This window comes from Corticium candelabrum, chromosome 5 (genome assembly GCF_963422355.1).
Source record: "Corticium candelabrum chromosome 5, ooCorCand1.1, whole genome shotgun sequence".
Taxonomy (NCBI): domain Eukaryota; kingdom Metazoa; phylum Porifera; class Homoscleromorpha; order Homosclerophorida; family Plakinidae; genus Corticium; species Corticium candelabrum.
Genome location: NC_085089.1, coordinates 1996624 through 2021887, shown reverse-complemented (window position 1 = coordinate 2021887; position 25264 = coordinate 1996624). Strand labels below are relative to the sequence as shown.

At 42.6% G+C, this 25264-nt stretch overlaps 6 protein-coding genes across 6 annotated transcripts; 2 read left to right on the top strand and 4 right to left on the bottom strand.

Moving 5' to 3' along the window:
• Positions 1 to 265: 265 nt before the first annotated feature.
• Positions 266 to 2928, bottom strand: LOC134180160 (E2F-associated phosphoprotein-like). Its single transcript, XM_062647253.1, has 5 exons — positions 2852 to 2928; positions 2691 to 2786; positions 1357 to 1544; positions 936 to 1290; positions 266 to 876 (listed from the first exon to the last, which is right to left on the bottom strand). The coding sequence occupies exons 1-5, from the start codon at positions 2917 to 2919 to the stop codon at positions 582 to 584; spliced, it is 1002 nt and encodes a 333-aa protein (XP_062503237.1). The 5' UTR covers positions 2920 to 2928; the 3' UTR covers positions 266 to 581.
• A 292-nt stretch (positions 2929 to 3220) lies between these two features.
• On the bottom strand, positions 3221 to 3890 carry LOC134179946 (FAD-linked sulfhydryl oxidase ALR-like). Its single transcript, XM_062646990.1, has one exon. The coding sequence runs from the start codon at positions 3846 to 3848 to the stop codon at positions 3354 to 3356; it is 495 nt and encodes a 164-aa protein (XP_062502974.1). The 5' UTR covers positions 3849 to 3890; the 3' UTR covers positions 3221 to 3353.
• A 10-nt stretch (positions 3891 to 3900) lies between these two features.
• LOC134179947 (neudesin-like) lies at positions 3901 to 4835 on the top strand. Its single transcript, XM_062646991.1, has 4 exons — positions 3901 to 4098; positions 4149 to 4209; positions 4272 to 4375; positions 4459 to 4835. Exons 1-4 carry the CDS (start codon positions 3910 to 3912, stop codon positions 4594 to 4596), a joined length of 492 nt encoding a protein of 163 aa, XP_062502975.1. The 5' UTR covers positions 3901 to 3909; the 3' UTR covers positions 4597 to 4835.
• A 494-nt stretch (positions 4836 to 5329) lies between these two features.
• Positions 5330 to 6399, bottom strand: LOC134180162 (isoaspartyl peptidase/L-asparaginase-like). Its single transcript, XM_062647256.1, has one exon. It carries the CDS (start codon positions 6375 to 6377, stop codon positions 5415 to 5417), a length of 963 nt encoding a protein of 320 aa, XP_062503240.1. The 5' UTR covers positions 6378 to 6399; the 3' UTR covers positions 5330 to 5414.
• A 690-nt stretch (positions 6400 to 7089) lies between these two features.
• On the top strand, positions 7090 to 9955 carry LOC134180193 (uncharacterized). The gene has a single exon (XM_062647291.1). The coding sequence runs from the start codon at positions 7171 to 7173 to the stop codon at positions 9571 to 9573; it is 2403 nt and encodes an 800-aa protein (XP_062503275.1). The 5' UTR covers positions 7090 to 7170; the 3' UTR covers positions 9574 to 9955.
• An 8369-nt stretch (positions 9956 to 18324) lies between these two features.
• LOC134180420 (uncharacterized) lies at positions 18325 to 19211 on the bottom strand. The gene is made up of 2 exons (XM_062647566.1): positions 18853 to 19211; positions 18325 to 18784 (listed from the first exon to the last, which is right to left on the bottom strand). Exons 1-2 carry the CDS (start codon positions 19174 to 19176, stop codon positions 18557 to 18559), a joined length of 552 nt encoding a protein of 183 aa, XP_062503550.1. The 5' UTR covers positions 19177 to 19211; the 3' UTR covers positions 18325 to 18556.
• Positions 19212 to 25264: the final 6053 nt, after the last annotated feature.

Here is a 25264-nt window from a genome sequence, read left to right as displayed (position 1 = left end):
AATTAATCTCAGCAGGGGGCACCTAAAGATGTCCATCACAACAACTTGATACTGAGATTTAGACTGGTGCATCAAACCCAGGCGATTGCACCCTAATAAGAGCCAAACATTCTGAAAGCCTTGCCCAAACCACTTCATTTAATATTTTTGTATTAGATTTCAGATTATCAAATCATAAATTGAGGGAAGACTAAATGAGCTAACAGTTGATGCCCCATACTGTGAGTGCAGTTGTGTAAGCAATCAATATGCACAGTGCTGCATTCTGATTCTTATATTTCATATTGAGAATGAGGGCCAAGTAGTTAGTTATTTGCTGACTACATAATGCTATGTACAGTATTGTCATATCCTGTATTAAAATACATGTCTATCCCTTTTTGATGGATTCTGCGTGGATCATATTTAAGACAGTAGGAAGCATAAACCAACAGTGGAAGACACAGCAAACAACTTCGTCTACATTGAGGCAAATGAGCACACACACACACACACACACACACACACACACGCACACACACACACACACACACACACACACACACACACACACACACACACACACACAAACTTGATGTGTGTCAGGGTGCATGACTAGAAATAACATTGAAGAAATGGTAAATCTCATCTTTGTCATATACAGCAACTTCTGTATTACATTCCTGGCATCGTACTGGATTGTACTTTGACTCAACAGTAGCTGGTGGTTCTGATGCAACTCCAGCATCCGCCCCTTCGACACCTTTCTGTCTTTTCCTTTTCCTTCTACGAGATTTTGTTTTGTGTTCTAAGTCCTTGTAGTGCAGAACTTCATCTTGAACTACAACGCAGTTCAAGACAAACATAGCTCTGTACTGAGTTTTGTATTTATCATGCCTACATCATAATTACAACAGTAACAACAATATGAGATACAAGTTACAACATCAACCAACCGTTGGCAGTCCAAACAGAGTAAGGTCATACAAGACGGGCAGTTGAGAACAGCATCACTCCTAGGCAATGGAGGAGGCTTTAGCTGTTTGACTTCTTTCTTCTTAACACTCGAGGCAACTTTCAATTGACTAGAACCACACTTTGATGTCAAGTTTCCCTCAACTTCACTAGGACATCCTTGCTCTTGTACATGTGTATTGTTATGTTCTACTTTCATTCCTGGAGGCTTCATGTCAGAATAGTAGCACCTTCTTTGATCCTGCACCCATCTCTCATTGTCATCATCCATACTAGGATCGTAAAACAGCTCATCATTGGATGGTATCGGAACTTTAGGTTTTTGCCTTCTTGATGCTGTTAGATTAATTAAAACATGTTTATCAACTGAGTTTGTAGTTAGACGTAAGTAGTTGGATTTACATGAAGGGTTTGCTGTTGCTCCATTTGCTTCTTGTTCTTCATCAGATCCAGAACTAAAATATATATCATCATAGTACTTTACTTTCTCTTCATCACCAATTGTCTGGTTTGATGCAAGTGCGCATGCAGCATCTGTCGATGATCTTGGAGGAGAGAGACCACTCTCAAACTCATGTGAAGCCATCCACCTATACAAATAACCGTGAGAGACTTGTATGGCATCCAACTACAGGTAAACTGCCAGAGTAGTATATTTACAGCAACACTGTCATCATCCAGTTCCTTCCATCCAAATGGTTAACCTTAGCTGAATTAACCGTGTCACAATTTTTAAAGTTCAATGCCGACTGGTTTCTGGGTGAAAAGCAATACCCAGAATGGTTTCAGGACTTTGCTAAGGAGGGCAACAATGGACTTGTGCCATTTGTAGGTGTAGATAGAAACAGTAAGACAATAAAATCAATAATTTCATATCTATAATTAATACTGTAGTACAGTTAGACCTGTCTGAATGGCGGAACCCCCTTGTCCCCACACCTAAATGGGTTAACCCATGCCCCTGATGACACTTACTTAGTATTATAGTACACACAAACACACACACACACACACACACACACACACACACACACACACACACACACACACAATGAACAAATGTTAAGACCTCCATGTCGTTCAATGTCGACCATACGGTCTGTTACGGAGATAGATCCCCTGCCTCTAGAGACAGGGCCTCCATGCGCTACGAGGAGGCTTAAGGGCCAGCACTATAATCCACCTGGAGCTTGGCCAGAATCATCCAGGGGCACAGCTCTAGGACTGGACACCAAGACCAACACATACCCGTCAGCTGCATGATGTTACTGCCAAGCCAGCGGTCTTGTCCACCCCAGTAAACACACACACACACACACACACACACACACACACACACACACACACACACACACACACACACACACACATATCCCAGAAGCCATGCTTCCCAAACAGTGGCATATCTCATTGATTAGTGCCTTGATGCAGTGTACAGCATGTACAGCACTCTCAGTCACAAAAGGCAGCACACAGACCAAATAACGCTTCACTCCTCAATAACCTTGCCGTAGTCTCGCACAGCCAGACCCCTTTCTGCTTCCCGCAAAATGGGGGAAGGATGAGGCAGCGGAAAGGGGTCTGGCTACGCGAGACTAAACCTTGCCGTATCTAGATATGTTAAAATAATAACTTGCTCTAGATTTCATTACCCTTATTAATTTCAACAAATAAATAAATTAAATAATTCAGCTGCCAACTCATTAATTGTACAAAACGTTGTTCTCAGCTAATACTTCATAGTTTGTTCTACGTCTTTGTCCATTGCTGCTTCAAAGTCATCTGATTCTCCGTCGCTGACGTTCTCCGCGACAACAGAATCGTCGCTGTCACTAAAATGCAACCGTTATAAAACTTTCATAAAAAATACTGTAGTATACTACTGTAGTATAAATACCTGGCTTTGCAAGCCTCGTCACTGTCATAGTCAAACTCTCCAAGGTAATCGTCGGACTGGCGGAACATTACGTTCAAACTCCCGTATATGAGCCTCGAAGACCCAATGGGCGATTGCGCTAACTTGCGCGCCACACACACACACACACACACACACACACACACACACACACACACACACACACACACACACACACACACACACACACACACCCACACACACACACACACCCACACACACACACACACACACACCACTTGATGTATGCATGGACTGCTACAGATCTGATGTAGCTAGCTCCAAACTCGACAGAGTGCAGAGTAATCCTAAAGTACGGCACATGCATGCTGATACATAATAATTGTCACAGTCAAAATTTTAAATTAATAAAAAGTTAAAAATTTGTGTTGACAACTCAACCGATACAATAATTATTACATCTGACCCAACTTCAAGCAATGCAATTTTAATCCAAAAATTTACTTCATAAATTTCTAAAAAATCAGTCACACGATCCATCTTTCCATCCATCTTTCCACCGTTCGTCCACTCTAGAACAATCAAATAGTTCCTTGCCAGTTCGACGATTAACATCATTGTGCATTTCGCACATCCAACGAGAAAATCTCGTCCTGCTAGTTGCATCAGGTGGTCTCACATTCATGCGCTCTCTAAAATGCTCTGCACAATCTTCACATGGAAAATTTTTTCCAAATATGGTCATGAACTGCTTCATGTCTGATTGCTGTTGGGGGCTCGGTAGATCAGGATAATAGGCAGCCATTGTGTGTAAAAATGACCAAGTGCACCGTCCAAGCTCCCACAAGTCTGGAGGGCACTCGACTTCCTTTATCTCTTCACTCGTTGCAGTTTGTGATTGATTTTCCGCAGAATTTCCTGATTCTGATAAAGGAGTTGTTTGTTGTTTCTTCCGCCACTTCTTAAAGTCTCCACACAACTTGCATCGTTTCATCTTCCCAGGATCTGCAGCTGCCATACGTTTCGTCTGCAATTTAGCAAAATCACGTGTACATGCTTGTTCAAGGGAGACCCGGATAATGACATTGTGGCAGCTACTAGTTGTAGTTCTGGTGAACAGTGCTGTCAGTGACGACCGCACTAATCTAATCCATGATGGGCAGATAGATAACGATGAAGAGGTACCGGTAATCCAAATAAATGTGGAAGACGATAAAGAAGAACGCGTGTTCACGGCGGATGAGTTGTCTCAGTACGACGGTTCCGATGTGAGTTCAATTTTCGCACAACATCTGATGCTCTAACACGGTTTATGTAGGAAACAAAGCCGTTATACATGGCTGTAAAAGGAACCGTATTTGACGTAACTGAAGGAAAAGGTCACGTGATTCTATCTTGTCTCTACAGATCTACTGTTCAGTAAACGAGTTTTTTGACACAGACTTTTATGGTCCCGGATCAGAGTACCATTTCATGACAGGCAGAGATGTTAGCCATGGCATTGCCAAATGGTCATTTGACCCCAAACACCATCATGACAATTTGGTATTAATTAACAAGTGCAGTGTAGTAGCATTTAGGTTTGAGCAGTGCACTTTTCAGTCTTCTAAAGTGTTATGTGGTTGTAGGATGGGTTGACCAAAGAGGAATTAGAGGAACTCGACAAGATCTATCGTGAAGTATACCTGGCGAAATATCCTGTTGTTGGGATTACCGAGAAGTATGCTCAACTGAGACGGGAGAATATGATTCATGATGAATTTTAGCTGTTTCTGACATGTTGGCTGCCTAACATAGACTGCATTATAACAACTTAGTCAAATTTGTGTATTCACACATCTGGTCCAATATTCAGAAAGACATTTTAGTAGAGAGACTGTAAGACTGTAAACTGTGTGGAAGGCTAAGTGTTAGCATGAAAACTTAAGATCATGCTCAAACATTGCATTAGTGCCAACAAACACAATTGAATAAATGCCAGCCAACAATTCATGGCTTTAGATAACTTTCAATGTCAGTCATTCCCTCTAGCACAACCAAGTGGAAAGATAGCGAGTAAGTCTCATGTAGCCAGACCCTAATTCTGCGTACTAATATGATGTGGCAGTAGCAGGGGTGCCCATCTGGTGCTATGGCTCTGCATGTAGCGGCAAGCCAATTTTTGTAGTGCCAGAGCAGTGCCAAGATAGTACTATCATGCACAGTGTAGGTATGTCAATATGTCACTGGCCAAGCAAAAATAGGGCAGACTCTGGTGACTCTGGTCCTGAGATGCAGACTCTGGTGACTCTGGTCATGAGATGCAGACTACGGTTGTCATGCTGTGATACATACTTTACATGTATACTTTACCATTATTCGTGGAAGTGTCCCTTGAGTCAAAGTATGCACAGCAGCCGCAGCGCCAACCATTTCAAACTTGGGCTCCCCTGCAGTAGTTTGGCTATGTGAGACTACTGGGAAAGAGTGATAATATGCATGAAGATAATAAACAAACACTTTAATGAGTGTTTGGCACTGCAAAACGTTTCATAATTCCATATGAAAAGCACACACAAATAAGCAGTGAACATTCATCTGATTGTTATTTAGTTAATGCTTTGAGGCCACTCCTTAATCCTTCAGATTGACTGCATGACGCCCAAACAATGTCTCTAGTCGACGTGTGAATTCCTATCTTTCCACCTTTGTCCACTACAATGAGTCCACCACTGCCATGAACGCGAGTTTCCATATTCTCTACCACTTCTCTGACTGCCTCTTGAGGTGCTTTACCACCTTCGATGTGCCACAATGCTAAACGAGACAAGTTCATCCTCATGATGTGTTCTCCAGAACCGGTGGCAGAAGCAGCGCCAACACTATTGTCAGCATAAGCTCCACTTCCAACAAGTGGGCTGTCCCCCACCCGACCAGGCAATTTGCCAGTCATTCCACCAGTCGATGTGGCAGCAGCTAGATTTCCATCTCTATCAACTGCAACCGCACCAACCGTACCGTGCCCGGGTTCTACGCTAGAGAGATGTTGTCTAGCTGCGTTACTAAAGTCTGTTGCGGCCATAAGACGCGACCTCGCCTCTTCAGTGATGAGTTCTGTCCGTGAGGCGATCGGAATGCCGACCTCATTTGCAAATTTCTCTGCTCCGTCGGCCACCAGAAGGACGTGGTCTGATTTCTCCATCACATATCGTGCTAGTGTTACAGGATTCGCGACGGTCGACACACAAGCTACCGCTCCGGCGTTCAAGTCCCTGCCGTCCATGATGACAGCGTCCATTTCTACCAGGCCATCTCTCGTCAACATCGACCCTCGGCCCGCGTTAAACTCTGGATCGTCTTCTAGGACGCGTACGGCTTTCTCTACGGCATCCAAGGCTGCGCAGCTGCTGTGTGTCGACGAAGTTGTGCGAGAGTCCGACGAACCGGTCAGGAGCTCCCACCCCGCTAGCGCACCCTTTTCTGCTCCACGTTGCTTACGGTCTCTGACACTAACGTTGTCACTCAAGTTTCCACAGCCTCCGTGTACGACAATCACTGGTAATGCCATCTTCACGCCACTTGCACGTGACCTGACCAAAGCCAAATAAATTTATCAATTAATTAAGTTAGGACATCCGAATAAGTGGCAGAGTTTTTGAGATCTAGAGTTTCCTCACGGCCCGCTGGAGTGCAGAAATTGCGTAAGCGTTTGAAGAAAGTCCCTGGATTTAACTTGCAAATTATGCGCTAGATAAATCCCAATGATTCTATTATTTTATTTAGTTGCCGAGTAACAGATGGAGACACGGAGAATTCTCTCAATCTGTCCTTTGCAGCTATGCGGAAATTTTTTTTGTGTAGGTACTTTATTGTTTTAATTAATTAGTTAGAAGAACAAGCCACTGATTTTTGCATAAATTTCTCTAGATGCTTTTGACATGTTCAGAGAGATTTCGGAAGTTTAGTAAAAATGAGTGATATAATCAGTCAACGAAGTTTAGAACCTTCTAGTGACGAGGCTATTCTGAAAGTCAGTTTTTAGCTAGTGACCTACGTGCCTAGAGAAGGAGACAGACACATAGATAGATTCCAGAGAAAGCCGTAACGTTTCAGAACGAGTACACGTACTGGAGTCCGGACTTACCATCGACCTACTTTATTATAGAAAGACCTTGAAGCACGCATGTTATCTTGGGGAAATTGAAACCACATCATGAATAATATGTAGGGGTCACGGGTGACAGCGGGAAAGTCCCAATGTCGTTCCGATGACATCAGGTAGTTGTCCGTCTGAATGCTTTATAACCCTTCATCAGGAAAATTGTAGCTAGTCGAACTCAGCCAATGCACAGCGATTGATCATGTCTGGAAGATGCTCTATTTGTGACGTGCCTTTCAACTCTGAATCACAGAAAACAGCCCACTACGAAGGAGCTAGACACAAGAAGAAGGCGGCAGCTGTGGAACTCGGTTCAAGCTCAACAGAACGTGAATCTGACACTGCGCGCGAATCTACTAGCAGCACCGTACCATCAACGACGGCTCTTGTACATGTGTACCCGAGAATGTGTGAAGTTTGTCCTAACGTCCAGCTGACGTCATTAGGCATGGCAGAGAGTCACGAGAGTGGTCACAAACACAAGAAGAAACTTGACCAAGTCAGAACAGCGTCTGTACTGAACCACAGCGTTAGGGACTCAAATGCTGTCACAGCTTACGTCGACACTACTGATGGCAGCTCTCAGAAATCGAGTGACGAGTCTGACATAGATCCAAATGAAAACATCGACATGTGCTATATTTGCCGGTGCACTTTCAATCACTTAGACCAAGCCAAAAAGCACTACCAAGGAAAAGAGCATGTGAAGAAAGCGAAAGCGAGAGAGCAAGTGGACGAATTGAAAGAAAAAGGAGAAACAGTTTATTTTTGCGACACTTGCTCTGCTCTTTGTAACAGTTTTGACATGCTCGAGATACACAACAGGAGTGAAAGCCACCGAAAAATGAAGGAAACGACTGTAGAAAAATTAATGGCAGCCTCTCCTGTCAAGGTTTTGAAAGCCCCAAAAAGAGAACACGAAAGGCTGAAAAATACATCTTTGCAGCCTAGGCCATATACGGAGTTGATATACAGAGTACCACGAAAATATCAGCAAGAGCTGTATACAAAAATTCTGAGAGACAACACGATTTGCTTTCTTCCTACCGGAATGGGAAAGACCCTCACCTCTACTCTAGTTGTGAGTCACATGATGCAAGCCAATCCTACAAGACAAGTTGTGTTTGTTGTTGACAGGAAGATACTTGTTTTTCAACAAGCTGATGCTATGTTAAGTGATCTAAAATCAGTCCTTTTACCATATGGTGATGGCACGTCTTCTCACGCCCCTCGTATTGCTTCAGTTTGTGGAGACAAGAGAGTTCTTGCTGAAGGATGTCGCAAATTGTATGAACACGATCTCATTGTTATCACTGCCGGGAGCTACCTCAATCTACTCAAGACAGAAGAACTACGTTGGGATGACGTGTCTTGTCTCATTCTAGATGAGGCACACCATTGCACCAAGAAACACCCGTACAAGGTGCTTGTTAAGAAGTACTATGATGACGAGGCTGGAGAATTTAATCATCATCCGAAACTAGTAGGTCTGACTGCGTCTCCAGCTGGAGACGACACCGTTTTAAAAACGGAGAAAAAGTTGACTACACTAATGAAAAACATGTCATCAAAACTGGCAAAAGTGACAGAAAATGAGGAAGAATTTAGAAAGCATCAGCCAACGGCAAAGATTCGTTGCGTGAAGGCTTTCTATTCGGAGGAAGAGAAGCAATTGGCAATGATTGTCTCACGTTACGCTGCCGCCTGCTTTGACAAAGCCAGCGAAGGAGAGGAACTAGCAGGTCTTGCAGAAATCAAGATAGAAGATATCCGGAGTAACGGTCTTGACTCGGAAAGCGTAAAAAGGTTGTCGCAATCTGCCAAGATTTATCTTGAAAATTGGCAAGTGTCAGACAAAACACGTTTCTATCTAAATCATTTGGAGACTATTTGCGGGGCTTGGTCTATTCTTCACGAGGCTGGAATAGAAGCGTGTCAGGAGCACATAGCATCACTGAAAGAGGATTTACAGACTGCAGAAAGTCAGACATACTCACTTCCTGCCCAAGAATTGCGTGAGTGTGACAAAATACCAGCGGGGAAAGCCGTGGGTACGGGCGTTGACGCTCTGCTCAAAGAGCTTCTAGCTCTTCCGTGGGAGAAGCGCCACCAAAAGTCACAAAAGATGTTTGCATTGGTTCTCGTTCAACGACGAGAGGCAGCTTCAAAGCTGCAAGACTACCTAAACGAACACGAAGAGCTGAAAACTAAGGGTTTGAGCATTGCAAGGATTGTAGGTCACGGTAAGAGTGGTCAGGATGGAGCAGGTCCCGGAATGACAACCGCACAACAGAAATCCACTATGACAGACGTCAGAGAAGGAAATCATCAGATCGTCGTCGCTACTAGTGTCGCCGAGGAAGGACTCGATTTACCCGAATGTAGATTGGTCGTTCAAATGGATGTTCCTCGCACCGTCACGTCGCTCGTGCAGATACGAGGTCGAGCCAGAGAGAGGGGAGGAGAGTTTGTGGCAATCTGTCGAGATGAAAATCAAGAAGCCAAAGTGGAGTGTCTGCTGCGACAAGAAGAGAACATGAATATTGCAACCACAAATATTGTGAAGAAACAGATGCTGGAGCAAATGGCAGTGGTTGCAAAGTAAAGATGTTTGTCTATGTTGAACAACTTAGTTGTCATACAGTCGAAAATATGAGTCTGACTGTTAACATTTTGTAATTAGACTACAGGAAAAAATGTTTAGTGCCTAACGATAATTGTAGCGTTTCATGTATGGGGTACAAAATACAAAGTTTCAATTATTTGAGACAACAACATCGTTCATCTTCATCTGATAGGCAGATCAGTACAATGAGATTGCCAGGTGCTGATCCAGGACCTGAGTGAAGGGCACACAACCTGCTTGGCACACAATCTACTCGGCACACGAACGGAGCCGGATTTTTTTATCGACATAGACGTTTCAGACTGGCTTACTGGCTTACTAGATGTAATACCAACTCTGACATGCTAACTATAAACTGAAAGCAGACAACTCTTAGCTATCTGTAGTTTATTTCTCTGGGTCTCCAAGTGGATTGCTAGCAGCATTCTTCTTGACTGTTTTGCAGCCTATATATAGCGGTCAATTACAATTTACAGCATGCAAGTATGCTTGATGGACGCCTTTAGAACTCGTGCTCTCCTTCCGACGCTTTGCGTGGAAAAGAATAACTCTTTATGCTTGACTGTCGTCGAAGCTGCTTTGACATGAGAGTATTCGGGAGGTAGTGCTCGGACTCTAAGATAGGTCATGCATGCATGCATGCCTGTGCACGCAAGGGATTTAGCGCGATCCACACAGTAGTTTCTTGTTGCACTGATTATCTCAAGTCGCTACAGCCTGTGTGACGTTTCTGGTCGGGGAACGTGCCCCCAATGCCCCGTCTAGATCTGCCACTGATTGCTATACATATATCTGGGTATAGCTGATGGTATTTAGGGCATAAATACCAGAAAACCAGCAGATGGGAAAGTGAATGCACAATTAGGTCATGAATTTAATGTCAATAACTTGATTATTAGGAGCATGGCCGGACAGACGACATATACATACGTTTCTACTTCACTCGCGTTACAGCGCACTTTCTGATGAAGAGGCGTTGCATCTGATTTCTAGAACGAAATGATGTAGAAGCTTACCGGACGACTTACCATCTCTATGAGTTAGGGCAACTTGCTGTCCACTCTGAGTCACGATTTGAGCCATTCTAACGTAACAATTATGTCTAAGAGCTAGCGATTTCGATCGATCCAAGTAATCTGATTTACTGCACTAAACTTGCACGTACCAGGGTATATAACACAGGATTTGTAGTGCCTTTTTAGTTAGTTCAATAATTGATGGTGAATTCCCTAGACTTGGGAATGTGTATGTGTGTGTGTGTGTGTGTGTGTGTGTGTGTGTGTGTGTGTGTGTGTGTGTGTGTGTGTGTGTGTGTGCGTGTGTGTGTGTGTGAGACGATGGAACACATTGTGTTGTCAAATCGAGTGGTGAGAAGTCATCAAAATTTGAAGTTACAACTGGTGTACGTCAGGGTTGTGTTATGTCTCTTGTATTATTTAATCTCGTCATGGACAAGATTGTACCCGAAGCACTAAACAAATCTAAAGTTGGCGAAGTAGAAATTGAATAGAGGAAAGAGGGAAGTCTCTACATGAACTACAGAGTCAAAGCTCAAGGAACTAGCGTCATTAAAGCTGCTATGTATACTGATGATTTAGCTTTAATTGGGAAGACCTCGGATGAACTATAAAAGTTAGTAGACAGTCTACACGAGTCCTGCTGTAAATGGGGAATGAAAAGCAGCATCAAGAAAACAAAATTTTTGAGCATTGGTTGCGAGCAGCCACGTATTCTTCTTGACGGTTCTGTTCTTGAAAACGTTACAGAGTTTACTTACTTGGGGAGTATCTTGAGCCAAGATGGTGAATGCAGTGCTGGAATTGATGCTCGTATAAGCAAAGCAAGTAAAGTTTTTGGTTCCTGGAAGAAAAAGGTATTTACCAACAGACAGTTTTCAATCTCCACAAAGATGAAAGTTTTTCGTGCTTTGGTGAGACCTGTTTTGCTATATGGATGTGAGACTTGGTCCGTTACACAACCAAACTTGCAACGCCTAAATACATTCCACATGCTGTGCATTCGATCGATTCTGTTGTCTCAAGATGGAATAAAATCAAGAATTCAGACAATTTAGAACGAGCGTGTGAAGACCCTATTGCTATGACAATACAGAAACAACGATTGCAATGGCTGGGCCATCTGCTGCGCATGAGTGACAATCGTCCGCAAAAACAACTACTTCGCAGCGGACTTAGTAATGCAATAAGACCAACACATGGGCCTAAACGGAGATGGATAGATGTCGTCACAAGAGACCTCAGGTCATTACATATCATAGCCTCGTCCCCAGACTCTCTCGCGCTAGTCTTGTCCGGTGCCTGTATGACAATTTCAGGAGAGAGAGAGTCTGGGATCATCCCGCCTACTTCCTGCCATATCTCCTTACTAAATGCTCACTAAGTGTTACCCCCAACGTTATCAACTGTCACCCCCAACGTCATCAAGTGTCCCGTAACTTCAAAATCAAATTAGCATTAGTCTAATCCAATAAACGTACCACACGGGATGCTATGACCATTGTTTGGTGTTTGCAGCATATCCAGCACTTGCAGACAACTGAAGCATGTTGAAAGGTAGGTCTATGGAGTGTTGGTGACGGGTGTCATGTAGGCTTGTAGTCTGAGATCTACAATTGGCTGAGTGATGACCTACGTAGTTCACACGCAGCCATTAGCGTTTGCAAAGCACGCAATGACAAGGGAAGGGGCTGATCTTGACATGAAATTACGGTCTGGAGGGTCAACTTGAAGCTTCCAGGGCTATTCTTTCGCGAAAAGATGTATTTGTTTTCATTCTTGAAGACTTCTCGAAGGGTAGACGGAAGTTTCATGTCAAAATCCACTCTTTCCCTTGTCATTGCGCGCTTTTTGCTACAGAGTCTAGTCTGTGCGGAAATGCTAATGACCGCCTAGGAGATGCGCATATGAACTACGTAAAAGGTCGACATCACTCCTCCAATTGTAGATCTCAGACACAAGCGTAAACGCGACACCCGGCGCCATCACCAACACTCCATGGACCTACCTTTTCAACATGCTTCAGTTGTCTGCAAGTGCTGGATATGCTGCAAACACCAAACAATGGTTATAGCATCCCGTGTGGTACGTTTATTGGAATAGACTAACGCTAATCTGATTTTGAAGTTACGGGACACTTGATGACGTTGGGGGTGACAGTTGATGACGTCGGGGGTGACACTTAGTGAGCATTAGTAAGGAGACATGGCAGGAAGTAGGCGGGATGATCCCACTCGCCTGGAGTTGTCATACGGGCACCGGACAAGACTAGCGCGAGAGAGTCTGGGGACGAGGCTAACATATCAGTCTTCGTGATGCTGATGATCTTGCAGCTTGGAGAAGCGCTATTACGCTGCGTTGCCAAAACCCATAGTGGGTATGGTGGAATCAAGGTCAAGGTGTGTGTGTGTGTGTGTGTGTGTGTGTGTGTGTGTGTGTGTGTGTGTGTGTGTGTGTGTGTGTGTGTGTGTCTGTGTGTGTCTGTGTCTGTGTCTGTGTCTGTGTCTGTGTCTGTGTGTGTCTGTGTGTGTGTGTGTGTGTGTCTGTGTGTGTGTGTGTGTCTGTGTGTGTGTGTGTGTGTGTGTGTGTGTGTGTGTGTGTGTGTGTGTGTGTGTGTGTGTGTGTGTGTGTGTGTGTGTGCACAACTCACACTACAAAAGCTTACAAGTGAAGCATAACGATCAAAATTGTGTGTCACACTTATACAGTGCAAGCTGTATTTTTAATTAATTAATAATAATTGGGTGCATAAGTGGTGTAATGAACACCTCATATGCTTAGACTAATCCTAAAGTGCTAGACACTTCTGTATTAATTGATTAAGGTAATCGTTTCAACACGTCAGTATTTGTACACACGAACGCGCTCGCACACACACACACACACACACACACACACACACACACACACACACACACACACACACACACACACACAGGCACACACACAGACACACACAGACACACAGACACAGACACAGACACACAGACACAGACACAGACACAGACACAGATACACACACACACACACACACACACACACACACACACACACACACACACACACACACACACACACACACACACACACAGACACAGACACAGACACAGACACAGACACAGACACAGACACACACAGACACACACAGACACACACACAGACACACACACACACACACACACACACACACACACACACACACACACACACACACACAGACACACACAGACACAGACACAGACACAGACACACACACAGACACACACAGACACACACAGACACACACACACACACACACACACACACACACACACACACACACACACACACACACACACAAGATCAAGACACTCGCGTTTGTACTTGTATTGTTCACTAGAGACACAAGTTGCGTACGGCCTTTCCCATGTGCACTACACTCCAAAGCGCATTGACGTTTTCATATGTAATGCGCATTAGCTGTCAAACCGCATTCAATGCGCATTCGCTCAAACCACATGCGGAAGTGGTTCGAAGTGAATTCAATGCGCATTGGCCGCTGCACGTGGCACCATGCGCATACACCTATGCACACAGCTCTTCATGTCGGTATAGGCAGCAGTATAGATCTACGTCCCATTTCTATTCTGCGCTTTTGGCGTATACTAGATGGACGTACTGTAACAAAAGATCTAGAGAACTATCTGGCAGCCATGATGACCGCAGGTTCTAACGCACGTTACAAGGGTAAGCGTGTGTAGTTACGACGTTTTATTACGCGGATTGCGTTTTCCTAGTGTAAAATAGATCAATGCTTACATTTGCTGCAAAGTGGATTGAATGCGGTTTGATGCGCTTCCAGTGTCAAAAGCCTTTTTGTTGGTCTTACTGTAGGGGCGTCTAGCTATTGACATGTTTCTATTATTCGAACACTTTTTGTTTGAAACATGCGCGGTTGTTTGTTTAATTAAAGCGCTTCTGTTTACAGTTCGTACATCCATATACGTAACATGCACGGATGCTCTCATTGACAAGTTGCTTACGTAAAGTTCAGACCAGTTTTGGCTCCTTTTGACCCCACATCCTCTCTGCAGTTCTTTACCGCAATGGATGAGAAAATAAATACTAGATATGATTGTATTCAACTAAACAACTATTTTAGGCTAGTAATTTTGCAGTAGAGATTTGTCGTTGTGCTAGAGCACACTCTTCAAGGACAGAATTCTAAAGAAAGCCGACATTGCTGATATAGTGGCGTCTCTCTGTACATATTTCTGTACCCAACTTGCCGGAAGCCCCTAGAGCTCATAAGACTTATCAGACTTCATCCATTACGTAGCACGCCACAACTATATTAAAATTAGGTCCATGGCCCACTCAATTACGCCCTATTTGATCGAGCAATTAACGCAACTGTCTAGATCTAGAGAAGTTCGAAAAGTTGTACTGTATCTATCACATGATCTCATGTCCGGCATGTAGGACATTGAGGCGGTGCAGTTTGTAGAAGCTGGACACAATCACTAGAATGTATTTTAGTGTTTCTACTTGTCTAACTGCTTTCTGTACGTCTACAACGGTTGCCATTCTAGACTGATAAATTGAATTGAGTAGTTACTGGTCACGACCAGACGCGGGGTCATGAGCTGGAGGACCACGTCTACCCGTTCAGACAGTATAGGGCTATAATTGTATATTGATAATATACAATTACAACTTTTCGAGGTGCAAGACATTTCCAGCACGATGCAAGAGACTCGAGAACGATATGTGTAACTGTTTTGAAGGACTACTATATCCATAGCCCGGATATCCGGGCCTCGGGTAGTAAGTGGTGCTGTCGTATTAGCGCACTTATAGCTCCTTCAGCGAAACCCTGAACCATGCACAGTGGGTGCCAAGAATGAATATAATCGCTACTGTAAGCATTCAATTGCTGGCTCTTTGTTGCTTTCCAATTTACTAAAAGGTTTTCGTACTTCCTTGACTAGATACGGATAGCAGTTTGACCTGGAAAGAAGCCGTTGATCCTAATTGGTCTAGCTTATATAGAGAGGCAAGAAATCCGTAAATATAAGAACTAGAACTGATGATACTCGAAAATTGAGTAACATGTGTATGAACTCTGACCTTGAACATCAGCCAAACCACACCTCGCCAACAGTGGTCACTGTGTGTAGCTCTTTGCAGGTATCCAAACTTTCAACCTGCTAGAAGACATTACTGTTCTAGTTAATAACTTATGTGCAGTGGCGATACACAATAGTGTGTCCAACACCGGTCTGTGGTCCTTGGTGGATCAGAAACCTGACTATTGCATTTAGTATAGTTGTGGGCCTCTAGAGGCTCTAGAGTATATAGTCATTGTTACAAGGTAAATAACCGTAGATGTTGGCCCTGCTAACTTTGGAGGTCCAATGACGCCATGCTAAATCCATTTTGCTAGAGAACGTGCAAGAAAATACGGATGATATGGTCACGAAAGTGCCATTCGGATCCAATTTGATTTGTTACCGTATCTTTGTTCGCTAACTCGATTTTTCAGTTCAACCTAACTAAATTAGTACGACAATAACATTTAGAGTGCAGCATTCCGCCTGATTGACACGTCCCGACTCGATCACGTGTTGTACAGTGTGTTACACGCTCGAGTTGCATACGCATTGTCGTATAGAACCACGCGCATGCGCAAACGAGACTCGAGGAATTTGGTGGCTCTAGAGCAACTCTCTTTTATTATAAATTTTTGCCATTTTGCCCCACTCGAGAAAATTTCGTAAAATGCAGTTTCAAGTCTGTAACTCACTAGGTGTGCTAGCTAGAAGGTTGAATGAACTGAAATTTACAAACAAAAGATTTTTCGTCAAGAGTACGAAGCAATCTCTAAATCTAGACATGAAGATTTTTAGACGTTTGACCTGTTACTGTAGCTATACATAGATACTATTGCGTTTCAAGGCTGCAGGTGGTTCTTTCATATCGAGTTGTGTGTGTGTGTGTGTGTGTGTGTGTGTGTGTGTGTGTGTGTGTGTGTGTGTGTGTGTGTGTGTGTGTGTGTGTGTGTGTGTGTGTGTGTGTGTAACGTTGTCACAATTTTTGAGTTAGCTTATTGCAAGTGGTGGAGACAGAGCATCCTTTCTCTGCTAATACTATTCGGTGGGCGGTATCTCTCAGCTTCCTGATTTATAGTTGGACGATGTTGTTTGTGTATAGATTCAGAAGACAACCAGCAACAACTAATTATGCAGCCTTTTTGGATGGGAAAATGAGGGAAGGCTAAGGTTGTAAAGGAGAGTGGTTATACCTACTGTCTGGTTTCACCACAAATGACGCACGCTTTGCGGCTATGTATATTCAACGTGAGTTTTGTACGTAATGTGTGACGTCAGGGTGATGTGTATAAAGTAGACTGATATAAAACGTGTGCGTAGATGCCTCCTCTAGTCTGCAGTCTGCATAATGATTGAGCGGTATCTCTCAGCTTCCTAGTTAGATTTATAGTTGCACGATGTTGTTTGCGTATAGATTCAGAAGACAACCAGCAACAACTAATTATGCAGCCTATTTGGACGGGGAAAATGAGGGAAGGTTAAGGTTGTAAAGGAGAGTGGCTATATCTACTGTCTGGTTTCACCACAAATAATGCACGCTTTGCGGCTATATATATTCAACGTGAGGTTTGTACGTAATGTGTGACGTCAGAGTCATGTGTTTACAGTAGACTGACGTAAAACGTGTGCGTAGATGCCTCCTCTAGTCTGCGGTCTGCCTAATGATTATCGTTTGATGATCGGGTGCACGAGCGAGGTTCCATGTCTCTAAGTGCCATAGCATGCACTTGATTCGATGAACGTTCTAATATTAAGTTTTTACACACAAATAAATTTTCTACTAACATTGTACTATACTTCTTAGAATTCGCCACTTTTGTTATACGGGACACTAGACTTGCTTATCTAAGAAGAACGTAAGGAGAATATTTTCTGTGCTATTACTAGTTGTACGGTATCCGTAGGCTTCTCGCATTCGAGTAACACGTCCAACGGAGTTTTCAGGCCGTCTACTGAAACGCCGAGTCCTAGCTAGACAATACGTATTTGTTGAAACCCTAGCTGTCATGGAAGTAAACATGCAAACTTTCTAGTAGTTTAGATTACGTATACAGGCCTGGTATAGGTAGTCGTCGTTTTGCGATCGTGATCAAGACAATTGAAATGTACAGTCTAGGTATGCACTCAGTTCCGTTGTAACGACAGTGGTATGGTATTTACTGACATAGAAATTGATATCAGCAAACATTGACTATCAGCAGTGCTAGATGCAGCACAGTGTAGTTGATTGTAGTATGAGATGTGTGAATAGTTGACTGTAGGTGGCATTCAGCTAATAAAGGTGTTTCTTGGTTGTCAAGTACACACAATCCTTAGCTACAATACAAAAAGATGGGGCGACGTAAGTTCATGAAGCTTTTTCGTCGCCGTTTCCTCATTTAAACGAATAGTTCTTAGACTCACCTGTATTCGGACACGAAAACGATTTTTAAGGTAGGTCTTATCATGAAACGTGGTCGTGGGGAGGAGAAATTTGAGATTTGTGTACACACACACACACACACACACACACACACACACACACACACACACACACACACACACACACACACACACACACACACACACACACACACACCATTAAGTACCTAGTCTAATGATGTCACCACACAATTTTTTGTTGCAAACCAGAATATATTTAATTTCAACAAACTTTTACTCAATTTAAAAATATAGAAAACTGTCACTGAGACAAATACATATGTCTAAATAAAACAATTAAAAGCTTTCCTGTTACATTCATCTAACATTCATAAATAAAATGAGAACAACAATAAAATTGAAATTCGCGCGCACCCACAATAGATACTATGTAGTTCTGTTCTAACTCCAAGTGTTTTCGTTTATCACAAACGTTTAGGAGCACGGCCTGCACGAGCAGCCTTCAGCGCTAGGAACGTAGAATGTCTTTGTTTTCTGCTGCCCTCTTGCAACGACGTCACACTTTATGGAATAACGTTTGATCGACATCCGAGTCGACTTGCAGCAGTTGCAAGCGTCCTCGACGCCGCTTAGAGCTTTCCGAGGCGTAGAAAATGTCTGTTTGTCAGGAAGCGTATAGCTAATGCATTTCCCGTAGCACATCTGCACGACAAAACGTCACTGATTAGATGAGTACCGCAATGTAATTAATATATTGACATGTATTGTACCTTAGTGTGGATAGTACGAGAGCAATTTCCGTGTGTCAGCTGGATGCGGTAGACGTACGGGGAACACGACGGATGTTGATTATTAGAGATAGTGGGCGGACGTCTAATTTTCTTTCCGCCTACTGATGTAGTTTGTCTTTGTAGGGTAGCACCGTTTCCACTGCTCTGAGGGACCGTCGGTTTTTTCTTGATAATGGAACCTTTCACACTAGATTGAATGTTATCCGTACTCGATTTTGAAGACTTTGATGTTTGGTCAAAAAATGCAGCGCCAACACACAACGAGACGACGGTAGCAAGAAGACAAGCTTGAAGAAGCTGCATTTCGCGCGAATTCTAGTCAGTTATATAACGACTGCTCTTCGTGTAGAATGATTTCTGTCGTCTCACCGCGTGCTTTTATAGTCGCAGATAGGCTGCTTGCTTGTCTATTTAAAAAGTATTAGATAACTGCGTCACTGCACAATGACGTGATCCGAACGTTTCAGGAAAGGAAGACCGTTTACCTCGGTCTTGCGAAAGAGGCAGGGTAGCTGAGGTCATCCTAACGTAGGAAAATGGATGCCAGTTATATAGCTTTACGATGTCTGGAAATAAGTAGGAGGACAGGACAGATGTCCCGAAGCCTCAAAGGGGTGCCTGGAATAGTACGCAACGACATTCCAATTGCTACCTCCAATGTATATAAATTAAGTATGTGAACAGACTGTTACGTATGACGATGCAACTTAATTGTTTTTGCATACACATATAGTACAGGAGCGAATACAGATAAACGTGCAAACTGAATTGTGGCTGACATTTACCTACTTACTATCGTGCATACGACGTGGAGAACGTTTAAATTAGAGTGATACTACACGGAGAAAAATTTATTCTGTGACGCAATTGAGATACTCTGTGGTAAGTGCATATATGTTTGTGAAATGTGTTTTTCGAATGGGGTCAAATTCTGATCGGGCTGCTCATTCCTTGTGGTCAGAACTACACTTCCTAAAAACCACGTGCGTGCACTAAGGTACTTTCCGTTTGTCTAATAGCAATGATTTCCCATTTCATGACAAAGCAGTATGCGTTCTTGGTAAACATAAACTGATCAAGTGTAACGGAAATAGTGCACGTGGCGTCGCGTGCTGATCTCACGTGACTACTCCTTGGCACGTGCGTAGTTGCTTTCTACGTTCTGCTTTATACGCTTACATACAAGCATATGCATTTCGTCTTGTTCTCTATCTAGCATGTCAAACAGAGCAGCAAACGTAACATGTTTACTAAATTTTTATATATTTGTTTGCTAATGGTGAAAATGCTTACAAAACAGTTAAAATCTAGATAACAGTAATATAGAATGCAAAAACAGGAATGATTAATACAATGTTTATTTACAAAAACGAAATATAGTACAGTATACATATATAGACGTGGAAAGCTTTCAAGATTTTGAAAGGCCAGAATTACAATCTTGTCTATTTCATTTGGAGTAATGCATTGAGACAAGAAAATTACTTGGACCCCTTGGGCCTTTTGGCTCCACTATTCTTGTGTGTGTGTGTGTGTGTGTGTGTGTGTGTGTGTTGTTGGTTTGGGGTATTTTGTGGTATTGTGCTTGGGTAACCGTTTAGGGAATCATTTGGGTTTCAACGTTCACAAATATTGGGCAGCTGTAACATCTAAATAGATTGTTTTTCTATATAAAAATTTAAATACTTGTCTGGTTGACAGTGTGGTCAAGCCGTTTCATTTTTCCATCTTCGGAACTGTACTTTAGTGTTCTTGTTGACATACACATATGTATGTAATGTGCATGCATGTACGTACACATATACGTCTGTATGTATATGTATGTATGTATAAAAATTATTAAATATTATTTATTACATTGCTAAAGACAGTCACTTAATTAAGAGAATTTTGTTTAAATATTTGCTAATCCTTTTTGTTTACTAATATTTGAGACTATCTAGCATTTACATAACAATATTTCTTAACAATTTTATATTACCTTACCTTAGATTAATAGTGCAGTTTATTTAAATTATAAATATACACCACAAATTTGTTTTGTATTACAATGGTATACGTATTTAGTAGAACGGTCCTTTACCTGCATGTCATAGGAAATGCACAGTTAAATATCAACTAGATTAATGGGTTTTTAGCTTGTATAAACAACGTCTAAACAGGGTTGCAGGTGGTCATCAATTTTGGAGCCAAATTTGGGCGTTGCTGCCATGTACCTGGAGCCCAGAGTTGTCTTTGTATATACGGCTCTTGTCTTCTGCAGATCCATGTAACCTTGTATAATGATATAATTCCTGTACAGTACGTACTAGCGTGACACAGAGTCCAAACTCTGACAATAGCATTGACTCCGGGAAAGGAACACATTAAATTCTAGTTTTATGTTAACTTGGAGCCTTCTGCAGGAGCCAAAGGATCCATGTCTGGAACAAAGTTTGCCTCCGTTGCCCTGGTAACAAAAACCCCTGCTTAGTAAACCACGTGGAGCTTCAGAACCTGGTTGACATTACACGTGAATTGTATGAGTGTAGTTTCCACGTTGCCCTGGAAACCTTGATACGTAGACAAACAAAACTCTATCGAAGGATCATGGTAAACTTGATTTAGGGTATTGTTTTATTTTGCTTAGAGTTCGTGATACTACTAATAGATGCTGAGTAGTTCATGTACATTGCATACGTAAACACTCTAACTAAGTATATTTGAGTATATGAACAACATATACTGTAGACCAAATACTACACTTGAGACAGTAAACAATTTTACAATCTGACGTCATTGTTATTTCTATGTGACGTCATTGTTACTTCTATGTCCGCTCTCACTGTGACGGAGTCAATCGCGATTGACTTCCACACGTACGTACAACACTCAAATACGATGACGTCATCGAATTAGCTTTGTTTATAAATGTCTCTAAAGCTCGATGTAAACGATAATTCTAATCAACAAGTATCTCTAATAGCAATCTGTATCACTGCTTCGTACTCAATCAACATTACAGCACATTTGTTCGTTTGTCTTGCGATCAGTAGCCTCTGCACGGCCTACAGGCACACTTTTCAGCAAACGCTATGTGGTAGGTTCTCGTCGTCGTCCTTCGTCTGGCGTCGAGGTAGCAGGCGATCGAATGGCGCCTGGTAGAAAGCTTTAATGCAATGCAGCAAGAGCAGACGGTCTCGACGCCTCGTAGTGCTTTCGAAGCCTTTGTGAAGCTCGATTTGCCAGGAAATATGAAGCTCGTGCAATCACCATAACACATCTGTTAGAAACACGGATTTTTTTAGCAACCGGTCTAGATCTCTAAATAACGACATTTTTCTAACCTTGGTCAGAATCGGGCGCGAACAGTTGCCGTGTTCTATGGTCACGCGATACAAATGCGGAGCGCAGGCGCTCGACTTCCTGGCCGGAAGCAGCCGGGTGGCAGTGGTGGGTCTAGCGTCGTCTACTTCTCTTGCTTCTTGAATCGGTGGCGGCGGGAGGTCGCGGTCACGAGTCTGAGTTTCGTTTGCGATTCCTTCTTTGCCCGGCAGTATCGGTTTTCTGGACGAAGTCGATGATTTGAGGAAGGATACTTCGACTTTTCTGTGTGTGTCGTTCGCCATTTTGTATGGGCTCGTTGTATCTTCGGTTGTCGAGTCGCGCCTGTAGATAATTTCCGGATAGGTGGAGTCGATTGCGGAGAGCAGGACGACGACAGAAAATATGAAACGGAGTGCCATCGTCGCAGAAGAGTGTTTTAGACTGACCTCGCGTTCGATGTGGCACTCTTAATAGGTAACAACAGATGACAACGAAGTGTAAGGAAATGTAGTGATCTCGTTAGTACCACTCGTGTTTCTTGGCCATATGTGCATATACTAACATTGACATGATGTCAAGGAATTAGGAGAATGTTATTCTAGACTTTAGCAGACTCGCCAGAGGGATCACCGTGTCTCATACTCACTCACAGCAGACGTACAATGATGAGAATCGATTTGATTCTACTGATCTTGAACGCAAGCGGAGTATCCAAAGAATCTAGTAGAACGCATACATAGAGAGTCGATAGTTGTGGTTGTCTTTTCTTTTCGTATACATGCAATAGAGAATACGAATGAGCAATTTCCTTTAGCGTCAGAGAAGAGACTAGACAAACCACAAAGATATTCATTCTTGCTGCAATCGTCGTCTCTAATTGCCGCTCGCATTAGTCTCAGTGGCCACTTTCAAATTACGAATACATGCATTATTGACTAAGTTTGCTAAGTACATGACATTGTGTAAGTGAGATCACTCTGCTTCGTGCAAAGGCCCTATATTGACAATAGAGATCTAGACTTGTCTACAAGCGAAATGTATAGAACAAGAATGTCTTCTTTCAAATACATATATATATATATATATATATATATATATATATATATATGTATATATATATATATATGTATATATATGTATATGTATATATATTTATCTATATATAAGTCCTTTAGAATATATAGCTGATAACGGAAACCGAACAAATTAAGTAAAAACAAGCTCAAGGCAAATTGCCCAACAGTATGACCACCTACAACAATTCAGGAGTCGTCTAACATATTTGCAAGGCTTTACTATTCTGTTGACGAACTTGTTCTTTAGACCGCGTGTTTAACAACGTTGACGTATATATGGCAAATAAAATCGTATACTATACAGTATATTCACTGTATCATGAAACAAACACACATACACATACACACACACACACACACACACACACACACACACACACACACACACACACCACCACACCACACACACACACACACACACACACACACACACACACACACACACACACACACACACACACACACACACACACACACACACACGCACAAATGGTAACATTGATTGAATACAATCTCATCAACACACTTGCTGTCTTATAGAGCACGATTTCGATCGATAAAGTTCGGGCATCTTTAGCAAACCGTGCATATATTCGCAGTATAAACAAACATGATAAGATAAATGAAATTACGAGATGTGACCAAAAAGAGAAGACAACGCGGTTAGTCAAGCGACGCGTGCAGCCGTGCAGTCATGCCACTCACTTACATATGACGCAACAAGTCGAAACCTTGTCGACACTACAGACGTCCATGTAAATCTGCACACTCGAAACCGTCCGCTCGGGTTGTACAAACTGGAACGATTCCGTACAGCTTCTAATTGGACGAGAAACCTACATCCGGCGTTCAGTCATCGCCCGGCTTCTCGCTACCGGCAACTCAATTGCCATTTGACTGCAAGTCTGTCGTCTGGCTGCAACCACACTGAAGCGATTTTAAACGACATAAAGTGAGTCTACGTTCTAATTATCTATGTTTGTTGTTCGAGCTAGACGGTTAAAAATGTATTAATTAGAAATAGAATTATTTATGTAGCTAAGACATGCGGATGTTTCCTTGAGAGACGAAATTTGTTAGAGTTTGCTGTGGCTCGTCTGTTACTGTCTGTACTTTGAAAGTATAATGTTATTGGTCGAATTCAGCTGTGAATGTTGCTCCAATTAAGGCACGAAATGTGAAGTTGATATTAGTTTAGTTGAGCACATATGCACGATTGCAGCAGATTACACTCTCAAAGTGTGCAGCTTGCAAAATGCAAGCTTCATATACATTCAATAAACTATAGAATAAGAGGCAGGGCGGGTAAAGCGGATACCCATATATGGTTTCGTGTTGTTCTAGATACATGTATGTCATTGGCGATAACTAGCTTACTTCCTTCGCACTTGCCAAACAAACTTCTAACAATAGAAGATTAAGATTAAAAAGGATATTACGATGGAAACAATAAAGTCGTTGTAACTATAGTCTTTGCAGTGTGACACAAACGCCTTCTAGAGAACATGATGACGTGCTGTACGTTTAGGGCTTATGGTCATCGTAATACCGTCAATCTATATCGATCTGGCTATAGTCATTGATTACCATATGGACTGCACAGAAACGTGTAGTCTGCTGGGCTCTCCTACCGGATTGGCGGACGCTCAGACTGGGGTGAAGCTCCAATCGCTCATTCTAGAAGGGCTTATCTAGAACGACACATTCAAGACAAGGTCTAGAGGGGGCGAGATGGGGGAGGATGGGGTTTAGAAGTAAGGGGTTTGAACCCCTTATTTTCCAATAGGAATGGTTTACCCCTAGTGAGAGGAAGTCAGTGCCTAGCTCGCACCCAAGCAGATCATGGCTATACTCCCCTAGCTTGCTCACGTTATCAGGTTAGATTGCACAAACTGTTCTTCATGCTTTTGCTGTACGACAGGTGGGCTCTTTAAACCTTCTGGACTGACTATCACAAAACTAAATGCACAAAGAATCATTTCTGTCCGTAACAGCCAGATCAATGTTGC

Coding starts and splice junctions, on each gene's coding strand:
- LOC134180420 (XM_062647566.1), bottom strand. CDS start 19,176: ATGCAGCTTCTTCAAGCTTGTCTTCTTGCTACCGTCGTCTCGTTGTGT. Junction 18,785..18,852: donor CTCGTACTATCCACACTAAG/GTACAATACATG, acceptor TTTGTCGTGCAG/ATGTGCTACGGGAAATGCAT.
- LOC134179947 (XM_062646991.1), top strand. CDS start 3,910: ATGACATTGTGGCAGCTACTAGTTGTAGTTCTGGTGAACAGTGCTGTC. Junction 4,099..4,148: donor CTCAGTACGACGGTTCCGAT/GTGAGTTCAATT, acceptor CGGTTTATGTAG/GAAACAAAGCCGTTATACAT. Junction 4,376..4,458: donor AACACCATCATGACAATTTG/GTATTAATTAAC, acceptor ATGTGGTTGTAG/GATGGGTTGACCAAAGAGGA.
- LOC134180162 (XM_062647256.1), bottom strand. CDS start 6,377: ATGGCATTACCAGTGATTGTCGTACACGGAGGCTGTGGAAACTTGAGT.
- LOC134180160 (XM_062647253.1), bottom strand. CDS start 2,919: ATGTTCCGCCAGTCCGACGATTACCTTGGAGAGTTTGACTATGACAGT. Junction 2,787..2,851: donor GACGAGGCTTGCAAAGCCAG/GTATTTATACTA, acceptor GTTGCATTTTAG/TGACAGCGACGATTCTGTTG. Junction 1,291..1,356: donor AGCAACAGCAAACCCTTCAT/GTAAATCCAACT, acceptor TTAATCTAACAG/CATCAAGAAGGCAAAAACCT.
- LOC134180193 (XM_062647291.1), top strand. CDS start 7,171: ATGTCTGGAAGATGCTCTATTTGTGACGTGCCTTTCAACTCTGAATCA.
- LOC134179946 (XM_062646990.1), bottom strand. CDS start 3,848: ATGGCAGCTGCAGATCCTGGGAAGATGAAACGATGCAAGTTGTGTGGA.